At 35.2% G+C, this 13,862-nt stretch overlaps 1 protein-coding gene and 1 long non-coding RNA gene across 4 annotated transcripts; one reads left to right on the forward strand and one right to left on the reverse strand.

The window, feature by feature from the left end:
- Nucleotides 1–1,832: 1,832 nt before the first annotated feature.
- LOC119987749 ((E,E)-geranyllinalool synthase-like) lies at nucleotides 1,833–6,554 on the reverse strand. The gene is made up of 11 exons (XM_038832669.1): nucleotides 6,236–6,554; nucleotides 5,955–6,135; nucleotides 5,412–5,629; nucleotides 5,083–5,319; nucleotides 4,790–5,010; nucleotides 4,425–4,543; nucleotides 4,221–4,319; nucleotides 3,892–4,107; nucleotides 3,472–3,604; nucleotides 3,117–3,362; nucleotides 1,833–2,812 (listed from the first exon to the last, which is right to left on the reverse strand). Exons 1-11 carry the CDS (start codon nucleotides 6,552–6,554, stop codon nucleotides 2,276–2,278), a joined length of 2,526 nt encoding a protein of 841 aa, XP_038688597.1. The 3' UTR covers nucleotides 1,833–2,275.
- Nucleotides 6,555–11,816: 5,262 nt separating this feature from the next.
- Nucleotides 11,817–13,862, forward strand: LOC119989671. 3 transcript variants are annotated; one of them, XR_005465877.1, is made up of 6 exons: nucleotides 11,817–12,165; nucleotides 12,257–12,321; nucleotides 12,393–12,448; nucleotides 12,546–12,610; nucleotides 12,879–12,947; nucleotides 13,589–13,862. It is a non-coding gene; the product is annotated as an uncharacterized LOC119989671 (long non-coding RNA). The 3 variants fall into 3 exon arrangements; XR_005465878.1 differs by having other exon boundaries at nucleotides 12,262–12,321; XR_005465876.1 differs by having other exon boundaries at nucleotides 11,818–12,321.

Consider the following 13,862-nt stretch of genomic DNA (forward strand, 5'->3'; position numbering starts at 1 on the left):
TCTGTTTATTTTTGTGTTGATTGAATTAGACTAGGGTGAATGAAAATTTTGGGCAGATGTGAAGTAAAATAAATTGACATCTATAGATCCCCAAAATCCAAGTCTAGACCTCTGGAGAGTATGATAACCCCCTTGGCCAGTGACAATGTTGGTGTAAGTAGGCAAAGGCAGCCAATGTAGGCTTTATGATAGCTGTGTTTTCTACTAATTAGAGCGGCTGGATGTTGATTAAGTGTTTGTTCAATATTCATCATATGCTATCTCAGTTTGGTTGTAATCATTCTACTGAGAACAAAGCAAGTTCCTTGACTCCAATCGACACTTTTCTTCTATGGTGTTTATTTAATTTTATAATTCTCACTATTTAATATTTGTACTACTTATGAAATTTTTGGTGGGTGTTTGTATGATTTTCTAACTGTGTGGCAGAGGGAATTTGGGTAGAATTTTGTGTTTTTCAAGAAGTGATGCTTGTATTTTTAAAGCCATTGTACAAACTGTTGATGGGTGTTCGATAGAAGTATATCTTTGAATGGAAAATATGGAAAGATGGACGTATTATATTAACTGAATAATCAGGAGATGAGTGCCATCTAATATTCAACTATTAAAGTGGAAATCCAGTTTTTCTTTAGTCTAATGGACATAAGAAACATAAGCCAAATTGTTAAGAAAAATAGCACAATGGATGAGAACGAGAAACAACACCACCAAATTTTTAGCGTAGAAAACTCTCAAAGAGGTAAAAACCACGAGACCCTTTAACCACTTAAAACTTCCACTATATAAAATGGGATTACAAACTTCACCCTTAAGTGGATCACTCACACAATACAACGATTGTATAATTTCAATTTGTGGATATACCTCACAAATTGGTTCACTCTCTTTTTACATTTAATAGCCATGCATGCTTACCATAAATGCTATGAGACAATCTTATCTCTTTAGCATTTGATTTCCAATTTCCTTGCCACACGTCATTTCCTCTTCTCATTTAATGTAGCAAACCAAGTTTGATTTAGCTTGCCGACATACTATTTTGACATCACTCCAAATTGGGAGTTAATGCCAACACGAATTTCTCTTTAGCTAGCTATTTCAGCTTGCCTAGTCATGTGCTCCCCGCCATATTTGCCTCTAACTAGAGTTTTAGTGGGAATACTGGCCAGATAAGATTGGACTTGGTGTCATCCAGAGTTTAGGATCAGATCTGCAGAATACCATTTTGTGGTGATGCTTTTAGTATTCTTCCAATTGGCTTCAAGGCTAATGATTCCAAGCTTATTTTTTGATCAAAATTTTGACCTACATAGATGTCTTAGCAAATGTATTTATATTGAATAATGCTTGAGACCCCCAAAAAGTGACCCCAAAAGACCTCCATTTAATGTGGAGTGTTGAATGTGAAGTGGGCCCTATACGTGTGTTTTTAATCAATGGTTATTTTAATGCCACATAGATTTGGGGGATTTTTGGGGGTCAAATTTTGAAGGTCTATTATCCATTTATATTTATGTGTGCACACTGTTGGGGTGGAAGCTAGGGTTCGGAGGTCTTTGTTGCGGCTTGTTCTTTGGACAGATTGTCATAGTACTCATACCTAAATTTTACTCAGGAGCAATGTCTTAAAGAGCTTTAAGTGTATATGTTATAATTGTCATCGTTATCTCTTCTGGACCTTTGTTGATGGATATTTCCAACTCATCCAGAGTGTTTGCATTTAAATGAACTCTCTCACTTTCTTATTAAAGATGCTCCGTGCTTATTAAAGTTCCTGGGAGACCTTTATTATAATATACATATATTTCTTAATAAACATTGCTGCTCTCTTCGTTTGATGCATTATTTCAGTTGGGTAATCCTGAAACTTCCTATGTTTGAGGACTGGAGAGGCTTGGTAGATTATGCATGGAGCCATGCTATAATATCCGATGAACTCGACAAGATAATCAGTGAAAATTGCCATTTCAACAGGAATGAATACATGAAGCAACAATGACTGCAATCAAGGTGTGGAAAGAATTACTCAGGCAGTACAAGGAGATAGATATGTACAGCCTTTACACCTCCGTATGCATTGACGATTCAGCAACTACAGATCGATGAGAAATCCACGCAGATCCCGTGAATGTTCTTCCTTGAATATAGACATGGAAATATGTCTATATATATACACATAGATACACACATACACACACATATAAGCAGCTAGGTAGAGGATTATTCATATATGGATCCACCACTGATAGTACACAATTATATGCCGATCAATTCAAAAGAAACATGGTGAGAATTTTGGGGTCACAAACATGGACTTGTTGTATCCATCTACCCTCCATTTAGGCCAAGAGGCCCACTTCACAGCAATATTATTGCTTCCCTTGTAGTCAAAGCTGCTGTGATAGTAACTGGTTGTTTGATTGTTCTGCTTTTTGAATGATAGAGGCTGCGGAAGAGACACAGGCTTCTTTGTGGACTTGATTGACGATGATTTTGATGATGATACTCCAATTTCTGGATCAGGTGACTGATAAAATGCCTCTTGAATATCTTGAATCAATTCTGTGTTGGAATCGTATCTATTGCTGGAGTTGAACAGCATTTGATACACTTTGAGACAACCCAAATGAAGATGCCTACATTCTTTGGGCATTTCACTCAATCCATCCATCAAAGCATACTCAAAGAACTCTTTCTTCTTCTTCTCAATGATCTCTCCCACATATTCAATTGCATCTTCAATTTCTGCTTCTGGGTTTTCCTTCAAGTAGAGTAAAACAAAGTTCTTTTTCCCTGACTTTTGTTCCTTCTGAGAATATTCCATACACATAGTATTTATGCATTAGTATGTAGTACACTATAAATAATATTATAAGTGACAAAACAAAGAAGTTTGGTTGGGATGGTGAAATTGATTGTGGTAATTCCTTATAAATGAGGGACCACGTTTTCTCCGCACGGATTTTGACTCGGTCTTACTTGTCGGAGCGAACTGGGTTGGCGACCGGAGGTTAGAGTTGGCCCAACTGTTCGGTAGGCACGTTGGGCTGAGAAATTCTCGATTTAAAAGTAAAAAAATAAATAAAAAGTGACAAGAAAAGAAAAAGAGATACCTGATAGCTTTGTGTGTCATTCAACAGGCGAGTGATTAACATGAGGAGTTTGGTGATGTTCTCATACTCAAGAGGCTTGAGTTGGTGATGAGCTAAGCTTGGGTTCAAGAAACATGAAGCTGGAAGAAGTATAGTATGTGAAGCAATTGAAATCATGCCAGTTTCAATGTACTCATCCATTGATGGTATGTGACCATTTTTGCTCCATTGACTCTCAGTAAGCCATGCAAGGAATGTCTCATACCACTTCATTTATTGTTTACACCACACACCACAAAAAAAGAAAAAAAGAGTTAAAAATTTAATATGGGTGAATGAATTAAGAAGTATTTAAAAGATTGGAAATTAAGCTCACTAGATCTTTAAGACTGTCTGATACATCGATTCCTTCTTGTTGCTCCTTATATTTTTTAGCAATTTCTCTCACAAGATCATCCAGAACTTCAAATATGGTCTTACTGTGCCCACTCAATCCTTTACCATCCCACCTGTCAAAATTAACATAAAAATAACATATATATTATGAAACCGTAGCTAAAGATTTCATTAAAACTGCGGCCAAAATATTTGTATTAGCGGTCATATATATAAACCGCGGTTAAAAATTTTGCGAGGTTTTTATGACCAACGAATATTCAATCGCGGGAAAAGTTTTTGCGGCTGTTTTTTTTATATGTATTCCCGCGGATACATTTGTTATCCGTTGTAATGATAATTGGGTACGTTATATGTTAGATGTACATGTATAATTGACATGCATGCAGTGTGTACGTACCTTTGAATTGCATGAGTTAGGTTCTGTAATTCATCCAAAGAAGCATGCTCATCAAAGAAATCGTCTGCGACAGTGATGAATATCCCAATCTTTGCGGCTATTAATCGCACATCGCTGTGTTTAGGCAACGAAGTACTGGCAGCCACAACGAAGTAACAGTAGGTTGTTTTCTCTCGACCAAATCCCATCTCACTTAAACCCCATTCCCTTGACCATCTATATACATATATCACATAATTCAGGCCATATATACATATATACATACATATATATATATATATATATACTTAATTATTTTCTCTAGACGATCGATCGATCGATCCACATACCTTTTCAGTTCCACCAGTTCTTTCCTGTAAATTGATTGTCGATACTTGTAATTTTGCACCGCAAGCTGTGTTAGTCGCTCACTATTATGGTATGACAACCTGTAATTAGTTCAAGTACTGGTTATATTATATTGTGTTGCTTGTTAATTTTTTACCCACCCTAAATAGATCCAAAATAATTAAGCAACCTCAAATTAACTCAACCTGTGAAAGGAGAATTTTCCCATCCAGAGAAGGGTAGAGTCACGTTCTTGAGTAATCCACATCTTGTGTTCTAGGTGATCTAGTCGAGCTAGCCACGGCGTTTTCAATTCATGCTCAATCTGTGACAATTAATCAGTATGAAATATCAAACCGTGAAAGATTTCAATCATTTCGAAAATGCTAAGAATCCCAGTGTTTTTTTTTCCAGCCATTCCGAATGTTGAAATGAACACACATGATCTCTATAAAATCGTGGCTCAACATGATCCATATGAAATCGTGTATGTCCACCTCATCATTTTGGGATATCTGGGACAAATGAAAACAATGGGATCCGTAAGACTTTCTAATTAAAATCATAGTACCAGTTTATGCAAATGATTTTGGTTTCCACTTGTGGTCGATATGGCGTTTTCAAGCAACTTCCTTGCTAAACATCTAGCCTCCTCAAGTTGATCTTCTTCCCCAGGAAACATGAGATCTGTGGCTTTGTATACATTAAGCATAACACTTGAAAAGTAGTCGTCGTAGTTGTTTTCAATTTGATCTTTAATATCTCCACGTTGCATAAACCAACAAAAGCTACCTGCCAAAAAAACATGGTCAAACACCAAGGGCGAGGTAAAATACAAATTTGGTTTGTCCATGTGGGACCCACCTGGTGATACTATATATCCATTTATCCTCAGAAGCCAAAAGGCCAAAGAATCCTTGTACAGGTGAAGTAAATTGAAATCTTTGACCGTTGACCTTTGGTTAGTAGAATAATTCTTGTGCACACGTGTCAACATGTTTTTGATTTCTTTTGTGAAGTGCTCAGCCAATCCAAGTCTCTGTAGTTGGTTGACCATGCAAAGCCTTATTAGGTCTTCATGAATCGGATACGTAGCTGGAACTGTATGTTAACACGTACAAACCTTACCTTAATTAGCTAATTAAGTGATTAATTAACATTAAATTAAAGAAAAAATTAATTAATTATTTAACCTCCATTGGGACATCTTTGAATGATAGCTTTCAGGTAAGCCATACAGTATTTATTTCCAGTAATCATGAAAGCACTTGCTGTGGCAGAGGGAGACTGAAATAGAGAGCCATCACTACTCAAGTGATTTACTATCTGGTCTTTATCAATTTTGTTGGGAGAAAGTGCTTCGAGGTATGCTAGTAATGGAGGGTAGTGGCATGTCTCGACAAGTTCTTCCCTGCACATGCACATAACTTAGTTAATTAATTAGTTAGTTTAGGTGGAGAATACCTAGGGGCATGGGACAACTCTCTCTAAGAAACTCGATAAAATAGTCCTGTAATTTCGGGCGAAGGGGTGTCACCTCCCAAAGGGGGTCGTAATGGTCAAGTTTGAGCGATTGTTTACCAAAAACACATGTCTCAACAACTTCGTAAGATCATGTATGGGGGCTAACGTCTGTCTGTGCCGGAGGGTCAAGGAAGTTGGTGACTTGATCATGACCAATATAAACAAACATGCAATAATTTGAAGTAGAAGAAAAGTAAGATTATATGTAGTACTTCTCAACAATTCTTCGGTGCTCGATGAATATGTCCATCACATGGTTAGACAAGATATTGTTGAGGCCTAACGAGCGTGCCTGCTCCAACATTGCTGGGAAAATAATGGCAAACCAGCGAGGACAGCAATCTTTTATTTCTTCAATGTACATCTCAGCATTTTCATGAACAAAATCCAATCCTGCGAAGATTCATAAAATCAATTAATAAAGTATGATACAAACATATGTGTGTGTGTGTATATATACACACACACACCTATTAGTACTCTAATTTGTTACCTTTTTGAATTGATGACTCCCCAACATTCCATTTTTTGAGTGCAATCAAGCAAGCAAGGGTTGAAGTGAGAGATTCAATGGTAGGCATGCCATGACCATCAATATCTCCCCAAAACCCTTCTTCTCTCTGGTTGTTTAGAACCCAATCTAGGCAATCCATAAACAAGGGTTGCACCGGGCGGCGAGAATCCGGAACCATGGCTAGCCAAGCAGTATCATAAGCAGATGGTGCAACAAATGAATACACATCCATGTCCACAAACATCTCCACCTTAATCTTGTCAACTAAAGTTATAATTGAGGAATCTGAAAAATCCATGCTAATTGATTATATGAGAAGCTCTTGAACTTATATAAATTAGTTCGATGCTTGATTGAGCTATAGTGTTGAGTAACAATGTAGCATTTATAGAAATTCTTGGAGACAGAAGTCACCATCATAACGTGAATAATTAATGTTAGTTGAAGCAAGAGGGTCAATGAATCACCATTTGTTTTTCACATTTGATCAAATCCCCAATGAGAAGAAATGTATTTAGTACACAAAACCCGTGTACGTTTTGCATCTTAGATGATGACTGACACACACACACATATGTGTGTGTGTGTATATATCTATATATGTCCACTTGTGAGTGATATATCAACATCATGGCATAAATATGTAAGAAAATAGAGGCAAGACGAAACTTCGCCCTCAAATATATATGACTATGAAAGTCTATTTTCAAATGATAGAAGAGTACTCATACGGCGACAACAAGTGAGTCGTTGGTTGAACGATAATCACATTGCCTTTAAGAGATCATCTAGCGTGGGTTCTACCCCCTCTCCAAATCTCTGTTTCAAAAAAAAAACACTCATATGACGACAAACATCATATGGCGACAACTGTTGCCATAAATTACTGACAACATCATGCATGAGATGAGGGAGGGTGGCATATCCAATGTATATATGTTTGTTGAGTTGAATAAAGAAGGCAACATTTGTTCTTAGGAGGTTTGGTTACTCTCGAAACTAACCATCTTACCATTTATTGTTTCAATCATTGACAAACATAAGCAATATTCCACCAAAAGGGATTCAAATTCCCTAGACAAACTCGCCACTCGATCAATGTTGCAAGCATGTAACAAGCACCCAGATTTGAAAAGCCCAGCACTCGATCATCTCCCTCTTATATGGTTGTTCAAGATAATAAAAAAACTTTGATGAAAAGTATAATTTGCTAAAAAGAAGAGATATTTTGTTGTATATGACCTTAACGTTTGATGTTAGGATAGTGGGTTGGGAATGTTTCGGCTTTGACCCATATTGTGGCACCCAAAAATTTTCTCATGATATTTAGTTATTGTCCATATACTCCAATTCAAACTCACTATAAATATTCTCACTGTGAAACCTTAGTGGTGAGAACAGTATTCAGAGATAACTCGTGAGAGAGAGTATACCAATACAATTTATCATTATCGTCCATGGATATAGACAAGATTGTCCAAACCATGTAAAATTATTTTTATCTTGTGTGTAATTTTATCTTGGTTTTTCATTTTTTTGCATTAGTTATTTGCTAGTCGTATTGATCATAGACATCTTTGATTGTTTCCGCATAAGAAATTGGCATCAGAGCCGAGGGTTAGTGTATACGATCAAAGAAGACATCTAAGTTTGCAAAGGTTTCCAATACTCGATTTGGGAAGGTTGATGAAAAGATCAATTTCGATATATGATGATTTCAGATTCAGGGTATCTTGATCAAGCAAGGGTTATGCAATGTTAAAAGGGTTTAAGGATAAGCTTACGGACATGTCCGATAAAGAATGAGAGTATGATCTCCAAGCGTGTAGCACGATTTAGATCTGTATCCAGCAAAAAAAACATCATATATATGGGCGAAACTAAAGGTCCTGCACATGACGAGTCGCCTATATCTTAAGAGGCAACTTTGTAAATTGCAGATTGTTGAAGGTATATCTCTGAGTAATCACCTTAATGAATTCAATAAATTAATTTTAGAACTATTAAACATCTGCGAGGAAATAAAAGATGAGGATGAAGCCCTAGTACTATTATCTTCTCTCTGGTCACTACTTTGCTCTACTAAAAGAGTTTATTGAATTGGAGTCTGTTATTAACTCGAATGTTTCCAATTAGTGGAGAAAGAAGACTTCAAATGGTGATTTGGAAGGGATAGATCACAGTCCAGAAAGAGAGATTGAATGTTGTCATTAAAAGGGTCACATTAAAGAAACGGTCAATCACTCCAAAATGACAAACGAGACAGGACAAAGGATAAATGCAAGAGAATCGTATGTAGATGACGGTAATATAACCGAACAAAGTTCTGATGATGATGGGATCGACTTATCAATATAATTATTTTTAAAAAATATTCTCAAAATACATGAATACTTGATTCTAGTTCGTCCCACCATATGTGTCACCATCATAGTATGAATAATGTTTGGAAGGTTTTTCAACTTTTTCGGATATGATATCGGCTGAAAACCCTGGCAAGCATCATTATGATGACGTTACTTATCGCTTGTATATTTTCATCACTATTTTTTTAATTTGTTTTTCAAGTTTGATCAAATTCATTGTGAGACAATTTGTATATATTTAGTACCACCAAAGTCCAAACATTGAATTTCATTTTATTTTCATATCTTGTTCGGATATGATATATATCAATATCATTGGCATGAATTCATATGGTTTTTTGTAATTTTCCAGTCTCTATATAGCAAGTCACTATCTCTCTCTCTTCATTTCTCTTTTCCCCTTTATCTCTCCTCTCTCCTTTTCTCGTTATTCTTGAACTATTTTTTCTCCAGCTTATGTATGGCAAAAACTGGAAATTATATTGTTTTGATAAATTTGACAATTTACATTGCGCTGAAAATTTTACAATTTATATTTGTTCTAAAAATTACATTGTTTTGATAAATTTGACAATTTACATTGTTCTGTAAATTTGACAATTTACATTTGTTCTGAAAATTATATTGTTTTGATAAATTTGGCAGTTTACATTGTTCTGAAAATTTGACAAAAAAACAATGTAATCGTATGTTTGTGTGCAAAAAAAACAATGTAATCACATGTTTGAATGGCAAAAAAAAAACAGTGTAATATCATTCTTTTTTTTTGAGAAAAAACAATGTAATATCATTCATTTTCAATGTAATCTATGAATATGAATAATTTACTTGTCTACTTGTGATTAAATGAGAGTGGACGAAATCATGAAAGTTGATGAGAAAATGAAAGTGGAAAACAAAAGAGAGAGTATTTGATTTTTAAATTTTAAACAACATAGAAATCGGAGAGAAGATGGAAATTTGATTTTCAAAATATGTGTCACATCAACACTTTGTTCCATGTTGGCAGTTGACTAATCCATCCACCTAGTCATCACATTGACTTGGGGAGAAGTTGGATTAAAATAACTTCGGACATTTAGTATTTTCGTAATTATAATTTGTGTAAAAAAGAGAAATGTTTAATGTTTAGACCCAATACTATTATATATCTTTTTGTGGTACTTAATTACTATATGTTTGTACATAGGTTCAAAAAAATTACTATATATGTTTGTAGTTCACTGTCAGTGTGTGAACATCTAGTCATCTATGGCGGCTTTGTGGTCCAATTATCTGGTGTGTCCTTAAACGAAGTTATTGGGGGCTGTTGTATATCAAATTATAGCAGCTCTCGTTATAGTAATTTTGCACATTTATATTAATTTTAAAAAAAGTTAAAAAAATTATATATGTATAGTGTTTTGTTTAACGAATCTAATTATATATTTTTTGTTTGAAACAAAAATTAAATTCATCAGAAAAAAAACATAGAAAATTTTAAATTAATATCTAACGGTTCAGAATTATTATATATCTTTTTTATGTTGAATTTGAAATTGGTTGTTGGTGCATTTATTAGTATTAGATAAAGAAAAACCGTAAGAAATAAAATTGGTGTAGCTTTCGTGGTGGTGGTGGTGGTCATTGAAATGTCCATGGAAGTGATGGGAACCGACTTGGATATATCCGTATTGCATGCTTTCAGAGGAGAAATTGTCAAGAAATTTCGACATCCTCATGTGCCCAAGTGTGAATGAAGTTACACTTTACAATAGTGCTAGATGGTTTATAGGAGTCCAAATCTCTTAAACGAAATTTTAAAACGTTTTAACTCTCAAAATACATGTTAAACTTTTTTAAAAAATTACATATTCAAAATCAGCACATAAAATTCTTTCTAACATGATCCATTGTCGATGAGTTTTATCGGATAAATCTTAATTCCGTTATTTTTTTAAATAGAATTTCTTAATTCCATTGTTTTTTCAATGAAATTTCAAAAACAAATTAATTCAGAACTAAAACAATGAATTTTAAACTGTGCTTTTAAAAAACAATAAAATCTATATTAAAATAATAAATTTTGAATAATGAATAATGGGATAAAAGAGTGTAAATAAAACTATTACATTAATTAAATCAATGAACTAAACTTGTTAGACTCTCATGGGCTTCCAAACACATGGACTACATGTCATTTTTCGTATAGTTTATCGATATTGATGCAAGTGTACTTAATCCATAATTCAATATCATAAAAAACTGTCGACTTCACAAACATGAAATGAGTGTTCCATTTAATTATATATTTTAATTGAAACATAATTAACACTATAATAATCATTAGAAAAGCTAATTTTGTCCTAATTGATTGATCGATCGGAAGTACTACATGTCCATAATTTATACATTTATAATATGTCCATAATTAGGTGGTATGAGGAAAATGTGGGGATCATAATTAGGTGGCATAGAGAAAAGTGCGATAACTATTTAAAGTTAAACAAATTCATTGTTAACATTTTTGTGGTGGGCCTATGATCACTAGTGGCAAAATATCATACGGCTACAAGTTCCAAAAGTACAGGTACGTTTGGGTCCTAACAATCAATTAAAGTTACGTATATACTTAACGATAACTATTTCGGCTGCATGAACCAAGTAATGGTTTACTTTGCTACTGCCTAAGTCAATACAGTTTGTGTTTGTCCCTCTTGCCTTTAAGTTGCAGCCTTTATCGTGTAACCCTACAACGTGGAACAAACATGCTATGATTTGTCCAACCCAACATCTTCTAAATGCATTTTTCTCTAGAAATAAATATTTGGGAGCATTATGTATCCGTAATAAATTCAGTCATAATTAATCATAATATATAATTAGACAATGTAATAATGAAATTCAATGTAATTAGATAATATAATATTGTTTTAATCACGAAAATATTAGGGATGTAAATCATTTTCGATAAATATTTTATATAACATTTAAAAAAGCACTTATTTCTTCGTTTTTACACACTACATATTTATATTCCTATATATATGATGACCCTCCAAATATAGAGAACCATTATAGCAATCTATAGGGGTTACCATTTGACCCGCGGACCCAGGCCGGGCCCAAGCCTGGCCCGATATTAGACTGAGCCTGGGCAGCCCGGCTCGACCCCTTGGGTTGGCCTGGGCTCCATTTTTGGAGCCGGGTGTAATACCCACTTAAATGAATCGTAAATAGTCAATTAGAACAATGGCAAAAATCGTAAATAGAGAGTGGTAAATTTTGATAAGTGCTGAGGGTGGAAAGGTCTTTTGAAAAAAAAAAAATTCCACTAACAATCAGACTTGCGCTTCCCGTGTAAGCCATCAAAGAACCATTTTTCTTTGGGAGTTTTCTAGAACAAGTGAGACGGTGAGTGGTGGATGATGGGTGGCTTGGGTAGTGAGTCCGGCTGGGTCAAAATAGTTTGAAGCTTATGATTGTTGTGTCTACAGCTGGGTTTTCTCTTGTGAAGTGTTGGAAGGACGATTTGTAGTACAAGGGTGTGAGAAACTCTTTAAGGTAAGACTTTGATCTTTTGATTTAAATTTCTGGGTGAAGTAAATGGTTCTTGATGGAGATGTCCCTTGCTTGTGATGTTGTGATTACTAAGAATAGAGACTAGGGCCATGCTCAAGAATGTTCTTGAAGGGAAATTGAAGACTTACGTTTACGAAGGTAAGGGCTTTAATAGCACTGTACATCTGAATTTGAGATTTCATGTGGGAGCTAATATGAGATTATCCCAGATATATGAGCTGCTGGAATTTTTGTTGAAGTTGGAAATTTGGTGGAAATACACAGGGTAAGCACCAAGTGGTGCTAAATGTGAGATTTTATTATTTAAAATGGTAAATGGAACTTATTGGAGCCTAATGAGGTCATATGTGAATCTTTTGTAGTGAATCAGGTGAATAAAAAAAAAATCATCATCAAGGAGGCAAGGAAAGTAATAAAGCTTTCAAGGGTAAGTGTGATTTATGATCAAGCATATCTTATAAGCCTTTGAGTTATAAAAAAATAATTGTGTTGAATTTGGATGTTGGAGATGTGGATATGAGTTTGACATGATTGGGAATTATTGAAGTATTGGATTTTTCTTGAATTGGTTGAGTTATATAATTTTTGGGATTCGCATTGGTGCGCCGTTATGCTGTCGAAATTTTTTTTAAACATGTCAGTAATAATAGGGACACATTGGGAGATTCTAAGTAGGTAAATTATGTTTTGTTTAGGTGACTAGTTGACCGGTGAACTACGCGACTACTGGAGGAATTAGATAGTGTTTTAATTGCTAATACCAGGTGAGTGAATAGGCAACTTGTTCGATACATTGGATTCTTTTCTCTTATGGCCCTGCGCTTTCTTCTAGATTTGGATCCAATATGACTTTATTGATGAATCTAGCATTTTTGGTTATGTTACCGTGCTTGATATATGATGGTATCGTTCTCTCGTACGTTATGGGACAAGCATGTTTTATGGCTCTTTATTATGTTTCTTAATTCCAGTCTGACGCTGTACTAGTCTGTTCGACTTTTGCTCATATGTTTGTTCTGGGAGTGACTTTGATCAGGATACTGTGTGCTAACGACAGTATTCGTTAGCCTTGGTGCACCAAGTATGATTCGGCACTGAGTGTGCTGCCTGTTACGGCACTGAATGTGCTGCCTGTTTCGGCACTGAGTGTGCTGCCTGATTTGGCACTGATTGTGCTGCCTGTTACCGCATTGTATGTGCTGCCTATTTATTCTGTATGGAAGTCCTCCCGTATGGTCACTATTCCTTTATATCTATTGGCTTATTGATCATGTTGCACATGTTTAATGTTATCGATATCCCGTACCTGTTCTAGCATGCTTGTCCCCGTCTGTATTGGTTGAGTTACTATTCATTCACTGAGTCTTGTGACTCACGCTTGCGTTGTTGGCATTTTTTTTTCCAGATATAGTTGATCCAGTAGAGCCAGATCTTCCTACAGCCAGATAGACTTTCAACCTCCTTATTCTGGTGAGCCCAGCACTTATAGTGCGGGTGTGATTAAGTATTATTTTGGACTCATGTATCACCGTATTTTATCGACTCTAGATGCTCCGTTAACTACAGATAAGGTATAATGATATGTAAGGCTATGGGCCAGACTGTGTTGTAGGTATTTTCATATCACGTATGTTTTGTTTATTTGATTATATTAGTGCCAAACCACCTGTTCAGAGGCT

The sequence above is a fragment of the Tripterygium wilfordii genome, chromosome 21 (genome assembly GCF_013401445.1).
Source record: "Tripterygium wilfordii isolate XIE 37 chromosome 21, ASM1340144v1, whole genome shotgun sequence".
NCBI lineage: Eukaryota > Viridiplantae > Streptophyta > Magnoliopsida > Celastrales > Celastraceae > Tripterygium > Tripterygium wilfordii.